Source organism: Etheostoma cragini, chromosome 23, assembly GCF_013103735.1.
Source record: "Etheostoma cragini isolate CJK2018 chromosome 23, CSU_Ecrag_1.0, whole genome shotgun sequence".
NCBI classification, from domain to species: domain Eukaryota; kingdom Metazoa; phylum Chordata; class Actinopteri; order Perciformes; family Percidae; genus Etheostoma; species Etheostoma cragini.
In genome coordinates, this window is record NC_048429.1 from 6427677 (window position 1) to 6451149 (window position 23473).

Sequence of the window (23473 nt, forward strand, 5' to 3'; positions counted from 1 at the left end):
GCAAAAAACTAAACTTAAAGCTGTAGTGCGTAGTTTCTTTCGCCCCATGAGGTTTTCTAAGTAATGATTACAACAACACTGTTGGCACATCCACGTGATACAAGCCTTATGAGATCGCACACGTGCCCCCCTCCCCCTCCTCGATGCTGTTGACAGCATTGATATTTACGTGCCATTATTTTTACTTGATTGACTGTATACTGCATTTTGTCTAGTTTTTAAATGCTGTTGCTAGCAACTAAGGACGACAAGAGGATTAAGAAAAAAAAACAGGGACTCTTCAGAAGAGGTGAATATCTTCACTCAAGTTTCTGTGTATGGTAAAGTTGCCAGACACAATCTTCTGAACTTATCAATACTGAGAAATACAGATGGAGTTGTGTGGAACTGAACTGTCTGTCTTAATTAGCTTTGTATCAACTCATTTGGCAATGGCTTGAATGACAAACATGTATTAATGTCAAAACGTTACGCACTAAAGCTTTTAACTAGATACTTCCTAGTCATTTAAGCAACAAACAAAAAAACCACAGCCCAAGTTCTTACTTGTTTCTTCTGAGTCTTTGAATGATTTACAGGGAAGATACGTCTACACTTATTTTGATAAAGGGGTTTGTGGCCACTGTAGAGCACTTCAGCAATCAAGCAAGCCTCAACCTTTAGTTCCTAAATCACTGCTGAAATTGCGTCAGTATTTTTCACTTCATTTTATACTAATTCGTCAGCCGGGCTTCCAACCAACTCCTCAGTAAACAGGAAGCATGTGACTTTTTTCTGTAGCTAAGAGAGGCAGCGGATTATACTCATTACAACACTTTTTTATTTTTTTTATTCATTTTATTTGAATACTAAAAACCTCAAACTACACACATTGCAAAGAGAAAACATTTACATTTTAGTGCAAATTATTGTTCAGTAGTGATGTTACACTTCACTTCCAATTTGGAGTTGCTTTAACACATCCTAGCTGCTGCATTGCGTTTAAAAGCATACAGAGTAGAGCAAACACATACTGTGGGATTATTTATCCATATCATGTCTAATGCAGAACGAATAGCAAGTTAGACATGACATTTATGTCCATACTTAGCAATAGAAGAATCCGGATAATTGTTGTCCCCAGTGATTATAAACGTACAGTAGTCTCACGGTCATGATCCATTGCTGACATTTTTTGTAAATCGTGCCAGATGTTTTCTTCATGAGCCAATGTTTTTAGTCACAGTCGATCCTCTCCGGTGGTTGCTCGAGGACAGTTGCCTCTGTGTCTGTTGGTCCAAGTCCAAAATGTAGTGATGGTCCTGGGTGTACATCAGCCCGCCAAAGGAGTCCACTATTCCAAAAATGACTGCAAGGACGCTCAGCGCAGTTCCAATAAAATACAACTTAAGGACTGCTGCCACCATGGCTCCCGTGGTAATCGAGGATTAGCTGTAAAAGAAAAACAATGATCAGTTTGAAAGATTAGTTACAGTTGGTTACAGTCGGTTACATTTGTTCAGACTTCAACTCTGTCCATATAGTAAAAAAGAAAAGAAAAAAAAACTCTCTCTCTCTCTATCTCTTGTATCAGTTAAAGTAGATCTGCATATTTGATATATATATATATATATATATATATATATATATATATATATATATATATATATATATATATATATATATATATATATATATATATATATATATATATATATATATATATGTGCATGATTCTTGTTGAAGTTGCTTTGCATAAAAGCTGTAGCCAAATAAATGTTATGTAAATGCACATATATTTTGCCAAAATGATTTTCGACAACGTTCCAAAAAAAAAAGCTGAAACTGTAGCATCTTCAAATTTCCAAATCTAAGCCATCTACTCTCCTTTCACTTTGCGTGGCTCACACCAAAAAACAATACAGCACAAAGGCTTTATCAGAGCATGATGATGTGAGCCAAATAAACAACTGAAATGAAGATGTGCTACCTTTTCACCCTTTCTTTGAACAATGGGTTTAGCAACCCACTGAGAATCTGGTTCTTGAGGTCTAACGTCGATACACTTTGAACTACATTTTTGGACAATTCCAAACCACAAAGTAATTTTTGCGCACGAACTGGTGGACTGGGTAGAAAGGATTGTGTATGGAGAAAGCGTATGCAAGGAAGCTGAAGACACCACACAGGAAGAACCAAATTGATGCATTTTTAGGCTGTTGGAACTGTCGAATTTACCATTGTTGGCAACCCCAAATAGACCTTATTTGATTAGGTTACGGGTCGTAGTAAATATTTTAATGTTTATCCGTAGCTAAGTGATGCAAGCGCCTATTTATTTTCTATCTTCATAAGACTTCCAACATCCCAGGAATCTATTTCTCTTCTTCTTCCATAATATCATCCACGAAACACCACATTAGTAACAAGAATTATTGCGTTTTTATCTGCATGTTACTTCCCACACCAAAACACTCACTGAAAACCATTTGCAGACGCTCAGAAACGAACACGCACGTGGCTTTGGAAACGCTTAAAAGGAACACAACACCATGTAGCGAGAACACTTTGAATCTTTTTCTTCAAGTACTACTAAAACTGGGACAAACTATTACGTTGGTTGTAGCCTAATAACTTACCAGATGCTCGGCTGTTTTGCAGTCTTTCTCACGCGTAACTGTGTAAGCTGTCGTTTCCAACAACTAACAATGCAGCCCAAGAAAAATCCGCTGATATTTGATAGTCAAAAGGAGAGTATTTTCTTCTTAAAGAGGGAAGAAACTCTTCCACCGCTGAAGCTGAAATCATCCACCTCTCTGTCTCTGTCTCCGTCTCCGCTGCTGTGTGTGTGTGTGTGTGTGAGCTGTACTGTGTCTACCAGTGCTAAATCATAAGACGTACCCTGCCAGTGACATCACGTTGTAAGTAGTCAAACAATTTCCTGATTCATGTTACAGTAGATGAGCTGAGGAGAGTTCAGGAGTTTCCAGGAGGTTGTTACACTTTAAACTTTGATATAGCTTTAGGTTTCAATGTAAGCCTATAAAACTGTATCACTATAGATGAGGACAAATAGAAAAAAGATAGGAACACTCAGTTTTGTATATTTGTAATTATTTATGTTCAATTAGCCTAGATATATCCTGTAGATTGCATCTCCCAAAAGCCTGTCAATTTTAATTATATTGCCTATAAAATACCCACCATGTAGGCCCAAGCATTTTAATATTATTATTAATATTATAGAATGTCAATACTCCAGGGGCCATATTACAGAAACTTCTTATTTTAAGTTAAAATTTGAATAGTCTGGATCAAGGGAAGGGCATATCCAGGATAATTGTAGACATCACCGTACTCTCCCTGTGTGATTGCCTTTGTCAAAATCCCTTCGCTTCGGGAAATAACAACTAACTTCGAGCTAACATGCTACTCGCTGAAAATGGCAAGTTTTAAAGAAAAGTTGGATTGTGTATGAGGCACACCTGCTTGGTTCTTTCAGGGAATGGGTGTAAAGATTTACAACCTAGAGCGTTTTTTTTCCTATCCTAGAATATATCTGTGGTGTACAGATGGTGGACATACTTTTAGTTTTTAGAGACTAAGGGCATGGTGTGTCTGTCTCATGTTAGAAATCATACCATAGAATTTCTTTATGGTTTTATGTCCCACATGTAACCAAGAGGATTAAGAGTGAGATGATATCTGAGAGTTTTTACTTCCTCATTTCGGATCTTGTCCAAAAATAATAAGGTCTTCGTTTGAAAAGTCAGGTTAACATTTAAAGACAAAGGGAATGCGTTGACTGTTGAGCGACATATTTGACGTATGTTCTTAGTCACTCACAGCCAGAGTGAGTAAGCATTAAGAGAGATAACTATAAAAGTCCCGGACACACACACACACACACATTTATGGGCTCGCTCAGACCTGTTCCAACACCAACATCCATTCTGTACAAACTTGTTAGAAAACATGTTGTCTTTTATCCCATTAAATATATAATCTTGGGATTTCCTGTTTATTCACTTTCCAGAGGGGAGATTCCCCATCTTTAACATGAAAAATTCCCCATTCAGAAGAATTAGCTGAACAAAATAGCAGAGCTGTTTCATTAAACAGTCATGATTTCACTTCCCTGAGGCTTGGTTTTTGAGGAAACTCCAGCCCAGATTGTCACCACAGTTTAGACTAATAGCACAGATGTTGGGCTAACTCTTAAATATGATATAGGATTTATCAGTGCTACTTCATGGTTTACACATTCTTAATTTGAAACGTGGCATGGTCTAAACGAGGCAATAATACTGAGTATATTATATTTTATGAGTCAAAAGAAAACTTGATCTGACATAAGCCTGAACAGCTCAACATAACTTCCAGCTAATTGCCTCTGAACGTTGCTTGTTGCTTTTGTCCATTCATTCCTTTCACTGAGAATCATGTCTCATGATTCCCTGAGGTTAAAAGAAGTCGTGTGGGAGTGGTGTAAGCAGCTTTGAGAGACTACTATGCTGTTTTTACTGCCAAAACTTGGCAGGATGCCAACAGTTCAGCTTACTGAACTACACAAACATTCAATTCTTTTGTTTTTCGTTTCACTGACTAAACTTAAAACAGGTTCATCGCAAGGTGAAATAATGGTATCTTTCTCAGGATTAATCATAAGCTACTGCTACTGCTATACACTGAAATGTTGGCAGAGCCAGTAAAACAGGCAAACAATGAGCAACCAGTTTCGACCCAAAATCCTCCCAAATGTTGTTTCGGTCGGTGCTCATTAAAAGTGAAGTAATGAGCACATTATGAACAAATAACACAATTCAATTATTGAAGTAGTCACTTTTAATATTTCACAGTGGCTATTCCGGGATAGAAAAAAAGTCCTAATTTCAATTTGATACATAGTACAGTAAATTTGTGCAGAAAAATGATAAAACTGCACTTAAGCTTCCTGTTGTCCTCAGGTCATATTTGACCCATTTTAAAAAATGTTCTGTCACAGAAATGTGGGTTTCCTTTCAACTTAATTGTTAAAAGAAATAATGTGGATGGTGCTATACAACATTCTGCACAAGTAAAATAAATGCTCAGTCTTCCACTTTCATTGTATTGACGGCATTTAGTTTAAATTTATTGCATTGGAAGAAATTAATTGATAAAATAGCTTTATAAAAAGGGACAAAAATGTGGGGAAAAGCTTCAAAAATCATCGGGGAAAGCAAGAAAACGGTCGTTAAGGTGGCCAAAAGGTTGATTCAAAGTTTAATTTTTAATTTTGAACACAAAAATCAAAAGGTTGCATCGTTGAACTAAAGCATTGCATCCGCTAGATGTCAGTGTCGCACAATTAAGAACTCAGAGCACAGGCTTGGAGAGTAGAATTTTGCACTACTGCATTTCATTAGAATGCTGTTTGTATTGTATTGTATTTAGTCTTCTGATATTGAACTGTATCCTAATAGACCCAAGGAGACTAGTCACACTGTAACACATACTGTATTATAAAAGGCATTTTGACATGTCGGAGCAGGAAACCCCCAGGTGTAATATACAGCATTACCAATGGCTGCATTCTATTAAGTGTGTCAGTTTAAGCGTCCATTTTGCAAACGTTACGGATAATCCTGGGACATCCAAATCAATATTTATTCCATGCCTGCTTTTTGAAAAGTTAAAATGTTTTATCCTGAAAAAGTTCTTATTAAGACATGCATTACTAAGACACCCACGGCCACAGCAGTCTAAAATATTTGGTGATTCCCCTTGTCCTTACTTTCCCTTTAATTTGGTCTTTTCACTAATTTAAATTTACTTTCAGTTACAGACCCTTTTCATAACAACCAACACAATTTGATCTTGGATTTAAGTTTATCCATTTTGATATACTGTGCTGCTGTTCTGTGTTGGGATGTCTGCGTTAAAAATTGATGTAAGACTGCAATTTGTGCCAAGATCTAATTTTAAGACAGTTCTTTTCCTTTACGTATATTTAACGTATGTTGTGTGTAATCAAAACACCACGCACACTGTTTGGTGTCTGGGAATACATTGAAGCTGCCGTGTGGTGAATGGTGAATGTCTATGTGACAGGGTACATTCACAGGGGATGGTAGGTGCTGGTGGACCAACTGGGAAATATTGCCCTGAGGTTTTTGTAACTCAGGCTGCCCTGATACTTTCCGTGACTTAAATCCTTCACCACAGCCACGGCATACATTATACAACTGTTGTTATAGGCTGGTTAGAACTTTCCATGACTAGTAAATTGGCTGTGGTGTGTTAACAACTCTATACTGCTACTTCTGCCAACTCTGTACATATAGTTTGCTTGCTCTTCCTGAGATGACACTTATCTTTGGAAAAAAAACAATTAAAGTGAATTAAAAACTCATAAATTACAGTTCATCTCAATTTCACTTGCACTTAAAGTGCAGTAACTGTTTTAGAGGAAATTATACCTGTCGTCAAAAAAACACATACTAGGAAAGGAGACACATTTATCTCCAGTCCCATATAGTTGCAGTTCACGTGTTTTACTTAAAAAGAGGCATGTGCTGCATCAGAGAAATGTAACGTGAAGTTAATCACAACTTCTATCTGACTTCCATCCATCTGATAAATTATATCTTCAGTGGCCAGTGATTGACACACAAAGAGTACTTTTTTTTGTGGGAAAGGTTAGTTACCCTTGTGGCAAATCGTATGACACTGATTTTACTCAGCCAGTCATGAGACAGTGTGCACATGACATTCATTATGATAAATGTTAAAGAATGAGTAAGTGGAGTAAACAACTTAAGGACATGCACATGTGAAATTAAGAGTGTGCTCCCATTCCCTTTAGTGCATGAGACACTAACCCTTTAATGGCACTGATAACAAGATCTTGACAACAGGTCTACAGTCAGAGGACCAGCATTTTGTCAATCCCTTTACAGTAGATTATATATATATACACAGAATATATACTATATATACACAGAATGTCTCTTTAGTACTAATATTCAGTTTTCTAATTTGTTATCTTTATTGTGTGGGGGGGAAGGGGTTTCCGTTGCCATGTGTTAACGATAAATGTGAGTTGTAAGTGGGCAACCTCAGAGGACTTAAGAGGATTTTCCATCTTAACGTTCACCAACTGTCACAAACAGTCAGTCACCTGGAGGTGATCCCTTTGAGAAGAGTAACGGCCCACTTGTGTGTCTGTGTGGAGGGGCAACCTTTCCACTGGCTATATTTCTACACAAGTTTAACAAAAAAAATCAAAAGACACAACGGATAACATGACACATACATTCTGTACATTGCATACTGTATGCATATCCCACAAAAGGCATTAGTTAATACCTTTTCTGAGGTCAGAAACAATCAATTTGACATGTGAACGCTTGCAGACCATGTGGTGCATTCTTTTGAAAACCAAATTCTTTTGTGTAATTATGTAACACTGGCACTTCACTCGGCAGAGTCAAGGTAGAAGTACATGTTGTGTCAGCTTGTGAGTCTAACCTCTGCCTTTTTTTAGGAGGTGGAGTGGTTACACCAGAGCTTATTTATATACAGACTCATTCTGTATAGCCCCAGTTTCACTTAGCTATGGATTGGAAACCCTAACTTTCCATGAGGCCTGGGCAGAAGCATAAGAAGCATTACAAAAAATACCCGTGGGTCCTGGTGTGAGAAGCTAAATTTATCACTCAAGTCCGGAGTTGTGGGGAAAAAAAGCCAAATATTCCCAGAAATGATATGTGTTGTATGTATTTGGTTTTAGTGGAGGCCAGCGAGACAAGTAAAAAGAACACCCCATAGTTATGATCTTGCTGTTTGCGCTGCAAACATGTGCTGCTCTCATTGTAAAGCTCATCTCTAGTCCTGTTCATTTTAATTCTAAAATCCTCTTTGTGAAAGTGACGTGGTGCCACTGATAAAAGCAGGATTAACCCATACATGGAGAGGGAGCGGGACATAGAAAGCTTGAGAGAGCACTCAGCGGGACAGTAGCGCTCACTCCATTAAACTTATAAAGGAAACGCTCAGGGCAACGACTGTTTTATCATACATACAGTATAAGTACAGTACAGGGCTCATCTACCCTCTCCATTACCCTCTGCCCATGTGACAGAAAATTGTCTCCAAGATTTCGAAGACATCGGCACAACAGCCTCTCCACAACAACACTTTGCTGCTGGCATCATTTCCACGGTGACACCCTCTCAGTGGGAGAATCTCCTAGGTGACGCCCTTTATTGACACGCCTAGAGGTGGCTGGTGCCTTTTTGTAGGCAGGTGCATCCTGTGCAGGGGCAGACGGCGTAGCCTGCCACAGGTCTTTTTTTTTCCTCTGTGTGGGAACACCAATTCAGCTCCATATCTGCTCTGGAAGGCAGAGTAAATAGAGCAGACAAAGGAATTCAGATAAGAATATTTAGAAACAAATGGAGAGTTTGTATTTGTTTTGCAAATTGTCACTCCTCCAAACTTGGGTTGTGACGTTCCGATGAAATCAGGTTTTCAAGAAGTCTTCCGTTACACATATAACCTTCAACTGTTGGATCTTTTCACTGACTTTGTGAATTAAATTTAAAAAGCGAAAGGGCCACTGGATCCTGGGATTGACCTTGGACGGACGATGGAGGGGTATGGTTATGAGCACTTTGGTGCAGATGCAGCGAGCGAGAGCCAGCCGGTGGATTATCGAAGAATCGTAGGAGACACTCAGCCACTACATACCGAAGTTTCATCCAGGGAAGGGCAACATTATGTCCGGCAAACCTCACATGGACATGAAACCGCAGCCCAACGATACAGCGCCACACGCATCCAGGCTGGTCTAGGCCCAGAGAGGTGAGCTGTTGAGAAAGTAAATGGAGAATGAGCCACAACTCAAACAACATTTAGGTTAAAATACGTCTTTTTGTTTTTGTTGTTTTCACTGAATGTGAAAGCTTTTTGTACCTATGTTTAATTGCAAGTTGCCTATTGCAGATTTAATTTCTTACCCGAAAGTGTGAGCGCTGCAAAAACATTTATAAAAGGTCAACCCCCCCCCCCCCCCCCCCACCCCCTTTTTATTGATTCTAAAATGAGGAGAGTTTAAGTGCAAAAGCAAAAGCAAGACTTAAAATGAAATGGAAGAATGCCACAACAATACCCATAATCAATTCCACTACCCAATGTAAAATCAAACAACAATGTGATGTAAGTCCTTTAGCATTTTAATGCTTTACTTTCACTGTCTTCAAAAAGCTGCACATGTAAATTAACTTCATGCCGTCGGGTCAGTTTACATGTCCACAGTCCACACACACTTGCAATTGGATCAGTTTGCATATGCTCTTGAGGCGAAAGCCCTTGCTTTGGATGGTACACTTCATTTCTGAGTTGTTTGAGGGGAAGGAATAATATATTTGGCTTATGAGCAGATGCTTAAACAATCTTCTAAAGTTGTTTCTGCGCACAGACAATTCAGTGATGCCACATCAAGGAAAGAGTGAGCAGCATGCTGCACGGGGGATAAACAAGGCTGAATCAACTGCTCAAAATAGCTACAGTGCATAAAGGGGCCATTGACCCATATCTGCAATTTAATTTGACACAAACACAGAGTGGGAAACAGATCCATCTGATTAACATTGGCAGACCAATCTAGCAACCATCACATGTAATTAATATAGAACAAGACTTTCAAGGACTTTGAATTATATTGGGGAACAGAGAATATCATGTAATTATCTATTGCATTAAATATCTGAAAAGTAATCAGTGAAACATTCCTGCAAGAAATAATCAAATGTATCGGAAATGCCATCCCCAAATATAGTACTCAAGTTACCCAATTGCCTGTTGTCCCAAAAAGTCTAAAACAAAATATGCCTTATTTTTTGGCAGCAAATAGAACAAAAACTGGATTGGTAGTGAAACATGTGCTCCATGAAGCTGCAGTATGTCATGTAAGCCACATTAGCAGCATTGTGATATTGTTGCAGTCTGAACTTATATTAACTACACATTCTGTAGTAAAGTTGAATCTATAACAATGCATAGTATTAGTGGAGTAAAAACACCAATTTCCTTTTAAAATGTTGGCTATTGAAGAAGCATTATGGAAGAATTACCTCAAAACTGCACAAAGTAAGTGTGCATACCAAAAGTGGAATGCAACTACATTTACTCAAGTACTGTACTTAAGTACACATTTGTCTTTTTTTTCCATTCCACTTTCTAATTCTACTCCACTACATTTCAGAGAGTAATGCTGTACGTTTTACTCCACTACATCCATCTAACAGCTTTAAATTAAGATTTTTGGCAACAAAACCCATGTAGCTTATAAAATATGATGTTTTACCACCCAACAATATAACGACCGAGAGGCCCAGCTAAAATGATGAGACGATTAAACTCTTATTATCAGAATTGTTTGGATTTTTACCCATTTCTAAAATTTGGGGAATTTGTCTGCATTGAGTAGTAACTTAGTAACTTCCCCCCTCCGCCAAAGCAGCTACAACCACTATCCTAAAATGATATCACATAACACAATGTAAACAGGGAACCATCTTTATTTCAACAAAGTACCCAACTGGTGTCTTCGATTACTAGCCTGTTGTAATAAACTTGAATGGATTGCTAGCCCTGATTAACCGGTCCGCCAGCATTTCACTTCCAACACTTTCGCAATTAAACTTAACCGTTATCGTTCCACACAGACCATGGATGACACAGCTGTATACAGCAACATAATGTACGGTTAAACACGCCTCTGTGAGGAGGAGAGGGGATGTGACGCTGCTGCTAGTAGTACATAACACCAGAACGCACTGTCTGCAGGGACAGGCAGGCAATCACTTCTGAATCACTTTATTGCCAACCAGTACTTTTACATTTTGGAGCCACGAACAGCCTGTTTTTTTCTTCGAGATTGTTCTTCAAGGTAGAATAAATTACTGGTTCTATCATCGCATTTATTAGCCTGACTACAGTAGATTCACACCTGGAAAGTTGCTTTCCCTTGGTCAACGTGTGCATCTGCTCCAAAAAGGTTAGCTATAACGTTAGCTAACGTAACTTTGTCTAGGAAAAGATGCTGTAACGTTAATGTACGATAGCGAAGAAGCTACGTGACTAGCTAAGTGACTTGGTAACCTATTGACTGTAGAAAAGCGTGATTTTAAAGTATCGGGATCGTTTTCTGTAGGTCAACCCAAAATAACCCAGCCGCTAATGCTAAATGCTAACTGCTTCTCCCACATGTCTGTAACGTAGCTAGCTAGTGTGACTCTAAGGTCTGGTCTGCAAAGGTTCAGTTGCATGTAGCTACATCAGTAAACTATTTAAACACATCTAACGTTACACATGTTGGGGTAAGCAATTGTGTAGTAAACGTTAGCAAGCTAGTTAACATTAGTTGTTGTGATGGTAACTGTAAATATGTAGTTCTGAAATGTTAGTGTTTATTAGTGTTAAAGTATTTATTCCATCTAACGTTAACTTTAATTGTAATATTAACGTAACTATTGTTGATAATTTTCCGTTAAAGTAACGTTAACCTACATCACCTCTGCATCGTATTTGTAAAATGTTAATGCAAGATAGATATAACGTTATACTACCCTTCATGCACACAGCACATTGGCGTGAAGCCCGTTTTAAATGCCACACCATAATAGTTTTTCCTCTGTGCTAGAAAATGCGTAGTGTTGGGTAGAAAAAGAATTTAGATGCTACAGTAAAAAAAGAGCCACTCTTTAATTCGGCATGCATCAAATTCTAAAATGTTTTGCAATGTTTGCTACACCGTAATGGTCCGTGATTACAAATGTCAACCAATTCTAAAAACGACATTTGATTTACTCTAAAAAGTGCTGCTTTGTGCATAATGTCAGTTTTCAACACAGTGCTATGGTTAACCAGGTACTTCTGAGTTGAGAGATGTGGTGGGCTGAAATGGATACTAGCATGAATATTATGACGCAGATAATTGCAGCTTTTACTGTATAAACAAGTACCATATTTTAACAAACACTCACGTTACGAATGTGAAGTGCATGGAGCTAGCTAACGGTAATGTCTGCTAGCTCCTGATAATGCAATGTAGGTCACCAGGCCAGTAGCTAGCTAACTAAAAACGACATTTTGAGGATGTCGTGTTCTTTGGATAGCGTTTCAGTTTAATGAGGTTTTACCATTATCTTTTAAAACCGTGTAGTGCGTGGTTCAGTTAAATGTCACTTAGTCACCCGGACATATTTTGCTTTAGTCGAATTTCTACAGTGACTTATGAGTTTGTGGTACTTTGTGTGATGTAATGTAACGTGTCCTCCCGTGATGTCTCCGCAGCAGCCATACAAACTATGCTTCTATTTAGTGTGTGCAAGATTGTTACTTGTGTATTACCGAATTATTAATAGCTTGTTTTTGCAAGCGGATGAAGCTGTTGCCACGCAGGCGCACAAACCTGCAGCTGGCTAAGGGATGTTGATGTTGCTATGGTTACATCTTTCTGTGAGAAGGCCATTAAAGCTCTGCCTGCAAAGTGGATGTGTTCTTGCAGAGCATCCTTTTTCTGTCTTCAGATATAAATATCTTTATCTGAGTGTCTGGGCTGCACAGTTGATTGAAGTTTGCACTTATCATTGGCAGCATGGCGGATTACTTAATCAGCGGTGGTACAGGCTATGTCCCTGAAGATGGACTCTCAGCTCAGCAGCTCTTCTCGATTGGAGATGGCCTAACATACAAGTAAGTTTCCCTGCATCACAAACTTTGATTTGATTTTCCGAAAATCTCAGTAAAGTAATACAAATGTATTCAAAGTACGGTCTCCTGATTTTAAAACCTTGCCAGCGTGCAGTGGTGGGTGAAGTGTACGCAGGAGTGCTTTGTAATGGCCAACACATTTTGAACCAGCAGATCTGACCAACAGTGCGTTGGCTCCGATGGTCATACGGCTGAAGAGCTATGCTCTAAAGGAGATGGGTTGACTTACAAGTGAGTAACACAGTCATCTTCAAACCGTTTTGAAACTGTGCTGTTAAAAATCCTTTGTCTCTCCAAATAGTGAATCCATAAAGAGAAAGTAAATGACAGTCCCCCCCCCAAAGCAATCTGGTGCCACGAAAGTGCATGCATGCATGTAGAAGATAAATGTTGGGCTTAATGGAATGCTCAACCTGATCTTGGTCATGGGGCTCAAATTTGCTTCCAGTGCACATAACTACATTATTAACTACCCACCAAAGGGTGTTACCTGTGAATGCAACATGCATGCAAGAACAGCTCATGCACTTTCTTATTATCACCTTCGATTACCTAAAAGTAATAATTAAGTTTCTTACTTAACCTCACTCCGCTCTGGTAAGCATTCTGGTGACACACAAGACGGGCGTTGTATTTGCACTTATTAGGATTTTTGACAGGATTTTTTTCTTTGTTAATTCTTGTGACCACACCTTTTTATACTCCTAATCATGAATAAAATGACAAAGTGTTGTGCAACTTAATTGTAGTGGTTGTTGTTCACTGAGAAGCATGCCATTTCTTTTTTGAACTTCCTCCTAGATCCATCAGTGCTTAACCTTTTGAACATGTTTGCCACAGGTTCTAACAACTTGTACAATCAATGCGTCAGATGCCCTGTCAGAGTTCCCTGAAAGACCATTAGTTAATGTATTATTTTATGCGACAGGTAGATAATTCTCCATACTGCATCATTGTCTGCACCCAAACAGCATTTCAATTCAAGTATTTTAAGTTTATTTGGACGTTTATCAACCAAAAATCCACCAGTTATTTGCTGCTCCTGCTTTACAGAAGCTAATTGAATTGAAAACGTAATGGTGTTTGAGTGTGTCTGCATTTGATTGAACAACCTCTGCACACTAATAAAGTGCATCACGACTGAAGGAAGGTTTCCACGCATAATAGCCTAAATTGGCATGTGTAATGCAGGAGGAACTGGGGTGAATGAGGTTGAAAGCGTCTGCATCAGTATTTTCAAGCCATTTGCTCTGCGTCTGACTCCTTTTATAATTCCAGTTTGACAAATACAAACATAGTGGAAGTGTTTTAACTGACTTTATCAACACATATACACTCCTGTCACAGGTACTGGATCTAAGAACACAATCAAGCAAGATATTGCTTATTTATCTTTTTAGGTTCTTTTTTATTTCAGGTTATTAGTAAGACCAAAAGGAAGTAAGCCACTTAGAGTAAGGGAGACACAGATAACAGCAGAAATGTAAGACAAAACCGCTTCCTGTGCTATTGTGACCTTCAACTAGGTCCAGAAATTGTGTCCTGGTCATGACTGTGATCATGCTCTTTTAATCAATGCTACTTTTGAACTCCATGTTTGTGTCAACACTGCTGAAACGGCCTAGACAGTTCAGGTGCCCCAGTGTTTTTGCCGCGTCATAAACTGAGATGGGTGAAGAGTTCTGTCAGCTTTACATTGTCAGCAAAGGTGATGAACTGTAGTGTAAACATGTATACACTGTAAAATACATCGAGTACTTCAACAAAGTCATATAATTTAAATTATACACTATTCTACACAACTACATACTGTGTTATTCAATCTGTGGTCTGGTGAAGCGTTCACTGATCAGTGACTAAACATTTACTGCCTTATGCCAAGATACTTTGCAAACAAAAACCCACTGTTATTAAATCAAAGTTTAATATGAAGCAGTTGATTACCTCAAATGCAGGGCTGGTATAATAGTAAAATATTTGTGATTTGTTGTTACACTTCTGACAGAATACAATAGCAAATAATTCTCTGCTGCTAATTGTAGTGTGATAATGGTCCTCTGTCAGCATCCTCACACAAACCAGTTAAAGTGAGTTATACAGGTGCTTAGCATTGTGCGTTTGTCTACACTTACCACTCAAATAAAAACCACAATAAGGCAACACCAAGCCAGTGTTTTCTTTAGAATTCAAATGAGCTCTGGGTTAGCACTGACCCTGAGTCAGTAGGTGGACTCTGTGTCGTAGCTGAGGTTTGTGGCTGCTGCTAAATGCTAGCAGATGTGTGCTGTACTTCTGCTTGTCCCCACATTGATGTTTGTGGCTGTTTTTTAGCTCCAAAGTGAGGGAAACAAACAGGACCCCTCCTTTGAAGTGTCCCATCTTTGGCGACTATTTCAGGCCTTCCTTTTCTTCAACCCACTCTGGAAAAAGCAGAGATCTGTTAGCGGGTCAGCTTTCTACCTTCATTCTCAACTCCCATTCTCATTTACACTCTTGTTACGTCCCTCTGTCCTGTACTCCTCTCCATGTACCTGTTCCACATACCCTCGCTCTGTAGTTTTCCACATGGCATACAAAGCCTCCCTTATGCTTCCATCTTTCCTTGGGTCCACTGCCAGGTATTATCACACCCACATATGCAAGAAAATAAAAAATACAGGCTGATGCTCAACTGTAGCTTTCTACCAAGTACAGAATGCACGCAGCTACACTCACTGTCTGTAGTCAGCTACTATGTTACTTTGCAATAGTCTGGGAACCATGGGAAGACCTAAATGAGTTTACAACAATAGGTTGCATGCTGGCGTTGTCCTAGTTGAAATTCTTACACAGAAGGAAATGTGTAGGAAGAGATCAGGTAATGAGAAACTAATTCAATATCTAACACATGTATAATTTAAATGTTCCTTGAAGTTGGATGACATTCAAAGCCTTTCTTTTTTTGTTGCCCTGTCATTTAGTTTACCCTAATTGTTATTTTTTAAACACTAAATCTTGTTCAATAGTATTCACCTTTTGATTGCTTTTCAAGTAACCCTGTGAGCATCTTATAATTTAGACAAACGTTTTCTGTTTTGGAGCTATTTTGCTATTTTAATGCATACCGTTGAACCTCACAGCCCCTCAACGTTACATTTTGTTTATGTCTTTCAGTGACTTCCTGATATTACCTGGCTTCATCGACTTTACCTCAGACGAAGTGGTAAGTACACCTATGTGTTAAGGATATACTTGAGAATACAAAAGGGCATGTAAGGTTGGTTGTTGTTCCAGAAGATTGTTGCAAGTATCTGTCACATCTGAGAAGAGACTTTCCTGGGTATTTTAAAGACAAGCCAATCATTTCTTTAGTTTCTTCTACACCCCTCATGATGATGATTATGTGGCAATGTCAGCAGACAGACCGTTCTTGGCAGAGCCACTTCCTAAACCATCAGACTTATTACAGTGGAGTCTCTTTAAAAACCTTTTTTTTCTTTTCTTTTTTCAAACAAACCTCTGTACTCCAGACCTTAACCACGTTTATAATGGCAGCTCTTGTTTTTGCCCATTTAAAACCATCTGCATCATTTCTTCTTTCCCTGCTGCCCTGCTATTCTTGCCCGATGTGGTCACAGACTGGCTGCTCCCTCACCCGTGTGTTTACATTTGGGTCTGGTCCGTTGCTCATCCACCTCTCTCAGCAGATGAAGGGAGAGTTAATCTCGGGGCTTTAGATGAAATCCCTCACTTCTTCTTTGTTAATCTCAGCGGATTGTAATTTAATTGATATCTCTCCCCATTTCCTTCAGAGTTACAGAGAGCCCTCATTGCTGTGTGAAATGCTTGTCTGCCTTGCCATGTTGTCATGGGCTGGCTGTTTCAACCGCGTCTTCGTCTTGCCCTCGTTTTTCCACAGGAATAGTGAGTCAATTCAAGCTTGAGCAACACAAATGCTTCCACAAACCTGAAGAGAGGCCACATGTGCGTAGAGCTATTGTCGGAATATCTTTGGGGTTGTGATGTTCTTAAATGCTTTCCTGACTCTCAGTTGAATTTAGCAGGTTAGTGCAGTTGTGCTTTCTAAATGGAGAAGGGGTGTTAGTTGAGTTTTCCTGCCTTGTCCGTGAAGCTCTGAGAAAAGCCTCCATTGTTTTTGTTTGTCACAGATAAGGCGTAAAAGTTTGGACACCAATTTGCTGGTTTCCCATGTGCAAGGAATGTCATTACTTTCACACGCACAGTTGAAGATAGCAGAAGCTGGTGTTGTGGGAGTCTGTCGGATATTAAGTTCAATGTGGAATTTGGAGACAAAGTGGTACAACTCATTTCCATTTTTTTAAACAGCATGAGGTTTCTGTCCCAAAGAGGACAAACTGTGTTTTTGATGGACCATACCATTTATTTTGTTTGCAGAGATCTCATATACAGATTAACACTAAACAATCCACAAAAGATTAAAATATGTACCCTTGTACACAAGAGCTCTTATAACATACCTACATTTTTAAAAAGTCTAATTGGCATCTTTGTTCTTTAGTGTCATTTAAACCAATTTAAAGTAGCCTACTCATATTATGCTTTTCCCCTTTTTTCTTTATTGTGTTATATATATTTTGTGCATTTTATAGGTTTACAAAGTGAAAAACCTCACTTTGTACTACTTTGTTATAATGCTTGCCTAGCAGCTAGCGTGGTACGCCCTCATACTCAGCTTCTGACTGGCTAGTAGTCCTTACCTAGCTACTTCGCATGTACGACTCCCAACAAAGATTAAACAGAAGTAAGATGCCTCACTCTGCAGCAAAAAACTGAGAATGCAACACACAGGGGGAAAAGAGGAGCTGCAGCAACGTGCAGTACAACAAATGTAGGGTTTTCCTGAAAATTAAACCACACAAACCTATTCTGGTAAGACCTCTAAATACAGGTATAAACCGGAAAATGAGCATAATATGAGCACTTTACAGGAAAAACCACTTGAAGACACACGTGTATGCTATATTGGATCTGCCAAGTTTAGTCTGCCCCCTAATGGTTCATGTGCAAAATAACTGAAACAAACTCCTCTTTGTGAAGCCATTAAAATGTCCATCCTCCTCCTTTTTTTGTCTCTTAGGACTTGACATCAGCGCTGACCAGAAAGATCACATTGAAGACCCCTCTCATCTCCTCCCCCATGGATACTGTCACAGAGTCGGCAATGGCAATTGCTATGGCTGTAAGACACTGCTTTGCCAAAATTGCTAATATTTTAAGAAATCAATTTTTCATCTATTGCAAAATTATATTTCTATTCTATTTTTTGTATTTGGTAGCTGATGGGAGGCATTGGTATTATTCACCACAACTGCACACCAGAATTCCAAGCCAATGAGGTCCGAAAGGTCAAGGTAAACTATGATAATCCTCCATGTTTACAAAGGACCATTTTCAAAATTTGTATTTCATGTCACACCATCTTAGCATTTTGTAGTTAAGACAAATGCTCACTAGTCTCTCCTGGTTTACCTATTGTTTTTGTCTTGTTTACACACTTGCATGTCTGTACAAAACAAAATACACTAACATGACAAAATCTCACATTATCCATACCCTCGACCTGTCTTCTCCTTCTGTACTGTTTTGTCCCTATATAGGTTCTGGTAATTGTCTTCCAAGTGTGTTTAAGTGTGTTACTTTCTTGTATTGGCATATTCATGTGTGTTTCTTGCTGTGTGATGTTTGGCGCTGCTTTACACAAACAAAGAAAAAAAATATCAATCCTTTTGTTTGGTTTCCAGAGGTTTGAGCAGGGTTTTATCACAGACCCAGTTGTGATGAGTCCGCGCCAGACAGTTGGGGATGTGTTTGAGGCCAAAGTAAGACATGGCTTCTCTGGTATTCCTGTCACAGAGACAGGCAAAATGGGCAGCAAACTGGTGGGCATCGTCACCTCTCGAGATATTGACTTCCTTTCTGAGAAAGACCGTGGCAAACCTCTTGAGGAGGTGTGTATTTTTTCCTTTTTTTTTTTCTTCTTTTTTGAGAAACTGTATCCATCAGCCGAATTTGTTTTGGGATCACTCAATTTAATTGTTCTAACATTGAAATGATGCTCATTCATCTCCAAGGCTATGACAAAGAGGGAGGAGTTGGTAGTGGCTCCAGCCGGTGTTACACTGAAAGAAGCCAATGATATTCTGCAGCGCAGTAAAAAAGGTGAATAAAAGTTCATGTGTGACAGCAGCTTTTTCTCGTTGGATTTTGATCACTGTCGTGCAATTTAATAACCTCACTTTCTCCGTAACCAGGTAAGCTTCCCATTGTAAACAATAACGACGAGCTCGTGGCCATTATTGCCAGGACGGATCTGAAGAAGAACAGAGACTACCCGCTGGCCTCCAAAGACTCACGCAAACAGCTGCTGTGTGGCGCCGCCATCGGCACCAGGGAGGATGACAAATACAGACTGGACCTGCTGGTGCAGGCTGGAGTGGATGTTGTTGTATTGGTGGGTGCTTTTTGATGGTTGAATTATGGCTTATCTATATCCTATTGCCGGTGCCGATCTGTAATAAATATCTGAGAATGCTTGGACCAAAATTAGGTCACTGTTTGAGCGTAGGTTGCCTAAAAATACATACGGTTTTAGATGACTTCCACTGATAAATAGGAAGTGTAATGTGCAAGACCAGTAGGACAGTGCATGAACAACTACTACTACTATGACGGTGTAAATTAATAGAACTACAAATCAAATCAATCATATGTCTGGATAATACACATATTGTCTACATTCCTCAGCCTGTATTACCTGTTACCTACTATTACTGAGTCCTCTGGTCCAACGCCAGTGTACTTAAACCATAAATGTTTTTGGCTTTCCAGGACTCTTCACAAGGCAACTCGGTGTATCAAATCAACATGATAAATTATATTAAACACAAGCATCCAGAATTGCAGGTGGTGGGAGGAAATGGTGAGTATGTTGCTGCTGTTGCCTCACTTAAAATACACGTTAATGGAAATACTGTTAGTCGAACAACTCTGATTTGGTTCACATAGCACTGCCTGCCTTTTTGGGGTAGATTTCTTATAATTTAACCAAAATATAATTGTTTGCGCACATTTACTGACATATTTTTATTCTTTTATCTACAGTGGTTACAGCCGCCCAGGCCAAGAATCTGATTGATGCTGGGGTCGATGCTCTGAGAGTCGGCATGGGCTGCGGCTCCATCTGCATCACTCAGGAAGGTACTCGCCCTTCTTTTTTTTCTTTTTCTTCTTCTCATCATCAAAGTACCGGGAAAGCAGAAACTGTAGCACCTCAGTGCTTGCCGTACCTCTTCTCAATCTGGCTATTAGCTACAGTAAGAAGTAAAAAATACCCTGAGACCCTCCAAGTTGTCATGGTGATCTGCCAAGGCCCCATTCTGGGTTGCCATGGGGACCAGCCTCTGGTGCTCAGACTGGGTCACGTTCGCCAAGAAGGACAGAAAAGACGTGTTACAGCAAAGAGCCATGGCTCTAAAATATCTGTTTGAGTCACCAGTGAAATAGACACTGCTTGTTATGTCATGAGCTCCAGTTTCTGTTTGTCTAAAAGTCGGGTCTGACTTTTTTTTAAAAATTTTACTAGATCTGTGTTTATGGCAGTCATGTTAATTTGCTTTCTACCTTCTAGTCATGGCATGTGGGCGGCCCCAGGGGACCTCTGTGTACAAGGTAGCAGAGTACGCCAGGCGATTCGGTGTGCCAGTCATCGCTGATGGCGGCATTCAGACTGTGGGCCATGTGGTGAAGGCTCTGTCTCTTGGAGCATCGACTGGTGAGATTATAAAGATTATGCCACCCAGAACATTGTGAGAAGGCCTTGTCAAACAGTCAAATCCAGTCTTCATAGCAATTATGTTTACCACAGCAGCAATGATGGTAGATTTGGTAAAAAAACAACGGATCATTCTCTCCTTCCTCCCACTCCAGTTATGATGGGCTCGTTGCTAGCGGCAACCACTGAGGCTCCAGGGGAGTACTTCTTCTCAGATGGTGTGCGGCTGAAAAAGTACCGTGGTATGGGCTCCCTAGACGCTATGGAGAAGAGCACCAGCAGCCAGAAACGCTATTTTAGGTATGAGGGAGGTTAAAAGTAGGGATGGGTAAAATTCCAGAGCAGCGATCACAATGTGAGATTCCAGTGGAGAAAAATTGATTGATATCGTTCCACAGTGAGGGCGACAATGTGAAGGTAGCCCAGGGTGTGTCAGGCTCGGTCCAGGACAAGGGTTCCATCCACAAGTTTGTACCTTACCTGATAGCTGGTATCCAGCATGGCTGCCAGGACATCGGGGCAAAGAGTCTTTCTGTTCTCCGGTGAGTAGCATGTGTCTGAATTACTTCTCATAATGCAGATATTAACTTTGTGCATTATATTTGACCACCTTTCTATTTTTTTTTTAGTTCCATGATGTACTCTGGAGAGCTGAAGTTTGAAAAAAGGACCATGTCTGCACAAGTGGAGGGAGGAGTTCATGGACTACACTCGTAAGTACAAAAACTGGACTTAACCTTGGACTGAATTTTAGAGGCAGTTTCTACAGTGAGAGGTCAGTCCCAGAAGCAGACATGGAACTCTAAACTGTGGTTTCTTTGACACTCATATAGTACCTGGTAGATGATTTTCATCATGCCATTGCTAAGAAACACCTTGGCTCTAAGATTAGTCTACCTCCTTTTTTATGTGTTGGCATTGGCAAACGCAGCAATGGGAAATAAACCTGCTCTATAAAGAAGGGGCATTAACTTTAACTTGACTAGCAGCAAGCTTAATGAAAAAGGGCTGGCCAGGCTGTATCGCATGTCCCACAGTGACTCTTGTGCAAATGCAAGTTAGCAGTTTTCTGCCAAATGCATTTAGAAAACATGTAACGGGTAGATGCAATTTGCTGAATCAAAGTGAGTTGCAGTTAGAGTACTTGTAGCAGCTAAAGTCATTTAAACTCGAGCATGCGCTGATTTCTCTCCGATTCTTCTCTGCCTCCACAGTTACGAGAAGCGGCTTTACTGAGCGGGGGGGATGCAGTGCAGATCATCGTTGCACGTGAAACACCCAATCTAACAGTGACCAAATGTTAAGTCGCCACTTCTGCTAAAATACGCACCACCCACTACACCCTTTTGCCCCATCCTCTGTTGTATCCACCGTTACTCTCTCTCCGATCCCAGCCAGCTGCTTTTGGGAGGAAAGAAGCAGGTAGCGAAGTGAGGATCTCCAAACTGACAGCCGACTCTCTGAACACCTGGGATTTCACACTCAAGAAGTGGCACATCAGGGATTTCGGAATGACGTACGCACCTGTATCTTCAGTATGCAGCCGATCCCAATTTAGCGTGTGGCTTGAGAGTAGTGGGAGAGTGAACTGCGTGCCTGGTTGGTGAATTAAGGGTAGTGTGTGTGTCCATTCTGTGATTATAGTTTAAAATTTGTCTTGGGGCAAGTAAGTGATGGTACAGTGTGTTAATATTAGTGAATCTAAAATAGCCATGGTGCAGATCACATCAGCATCTTATCTGGCTTTTTTAGGATCCACACCTACCAGCCCACTCCCTGTCTCAAGTCTCTTACATCCCAGCGCTTAAACACACTAGTATGTACAAAAAAACAAACAAGACAAAACACTTGTCTCTTTATGTACAGTGGGTCTGTGTTTCATGGCAATCTTACCTTATTTTTTGTCTATCACAGCTATACGCTACTTAACGAACAGTAGCTGCTAAGATTTCAACGCATAGTGTTTACTTCCTGTATTGTGGATCCCGAGGTACGAGATATTGGTCGTGACAGTTATCCTTTCGACTCTGTCTGCTCCAGTGTCCCCTTCAATCAGTAGACGGAACCCAGACCCTTAGTCTTTAATACTGTGAACATTAATTTTCCCTTCAATATCTAGACAAATAATCAGTATCCCATCTTAGTGCAGTGGGTTCATATGTTGAGCATGGAAGGGACCAAAAGCTGAAGATCAGGAATGTTTGAAAGAAGAAGAAAAAACGTATCAAATCAATCATACATTTTTCTTAATAAGGACGAATGACTATTTCTCTAACCTTAATTTGAATACTTTTAGATAAAAAAAACAACAACTTTATATCAAACCTGTATTGTCTAGGGGGGGCTTTGAATTGAGCATGAAGTGTTTTTGATATGAATGGTTTTTTTTTTCACTAAGCCAAACATGGATGTATTTATATTCTTCTTTTATTGTAATTGCATACATACTGCCAAGCGTCTTTACATTTTCTCTGTCCCTTTTCTTTTGTAATTTCGAAACCAAAATTGGCGTAAGAAGTCACCTGTTACCTTTGTTAGTTGTTCATTCCTGTATTCTCAGTGTGGCATAGGTTCTCTGTTACCATAGGTGTATTTTAGTTCGGATTTATTTGTTTCTTTTTTACCCGAGATATGCCTTGAAATGGGGATGAATAAATGCTGTTCGACAGCTCAGTGCAAAAGCATAAAGCTACACACCCTTTGGCCTCTTTTTCTTTAAAACAGAATCGCTGTGTTAGTTATCAGCTTATGTAGGAGTAGGCTTTGCCAACATTTTCATACTGGATGTCCTTTTGGCTATAACTAAAATGTCCAAGATTATAAAAGTTGAGTTGCTTTCTCTAACATACTATGTATTTGACCCTGCACATGGTTCACTTGACTAACAAAAAACTTGTCATTGGACTAAATAGCAAAATAAATGTACATGAAAATATGAAG

The 23473-nt window shown here is 39.6% G+C and overlaps 1 protein-coding gene and 1 long non-coding RNA gene across 14 annotated transcripts; one reads left to right on the top strand and one right to left on the bottom strand.

Annotated features, from left to right (window-relative positions):
- Positions 1-876: 876 nt before the first annotated feature.
- On the bottom strand, positions 877-2877 carry LOC117938461. Its single transcript, XR_004655397.1, has 2 exons — positions 2619-2877; positions 877-1431 (listed from the first exon to the last, which is right to left on the bottom strand). It is a non-coding gene; the product is annotated as an uncharacterized LOC117938461 (long non-coding RNA).
- Positions 2878-8557: 5680 nt separating this feature from the next.
- On the top strand, positions 8558-23221 carry impdh1b (IMP (inosine 5'-monophosphate) dehydrogenase 1b). 13 transcript variants are annotated; one of them, XR_004655395.1, is made up of 18 exons: positions 8558-8826; positions 12625-12723; positions 12892-12972; positions 15895-15943; positions 17840-17941; positions 18039-18113; positions 18360-18365; positions 18504-18710; positions 18834-18921; positions 19014-19213; positions 19591-19681; positions 19864-19959; positions 20390-20533; positions 20689-20833; positions 20932-21075; positions 21163-21246; positions 21748-21832; positions 21928-23221. XR_004655395.1 is itself a non-coding variant. In XM_034863052.1 (17 exons), exons 1-17 carry the CDS (start codon positions 8612-8614, stop codon positions 21767-21769), a joined length of 1848 nt encoding a protein of 615 aa, XP_034718943.1. In that variant the 5' UTR covers positions 8558-8611; the 3' UTR covers positions 21770-23221. The 13 variants fall into 13 exon arrangements, 12 of the variants coding, with proteins under 12 accessions (XP_034718943.1, XP_034718944.1, XP_034718947.1 ...); XM_034863052.1 differs by having other exon boundaries at positions 21748-23221; XM_034863053.1 differs by having other exon boundaries at positions 12895-12972; positions 21748-23221.
- Positions 23222-23473: the final 252 nt, after the last annotated feature.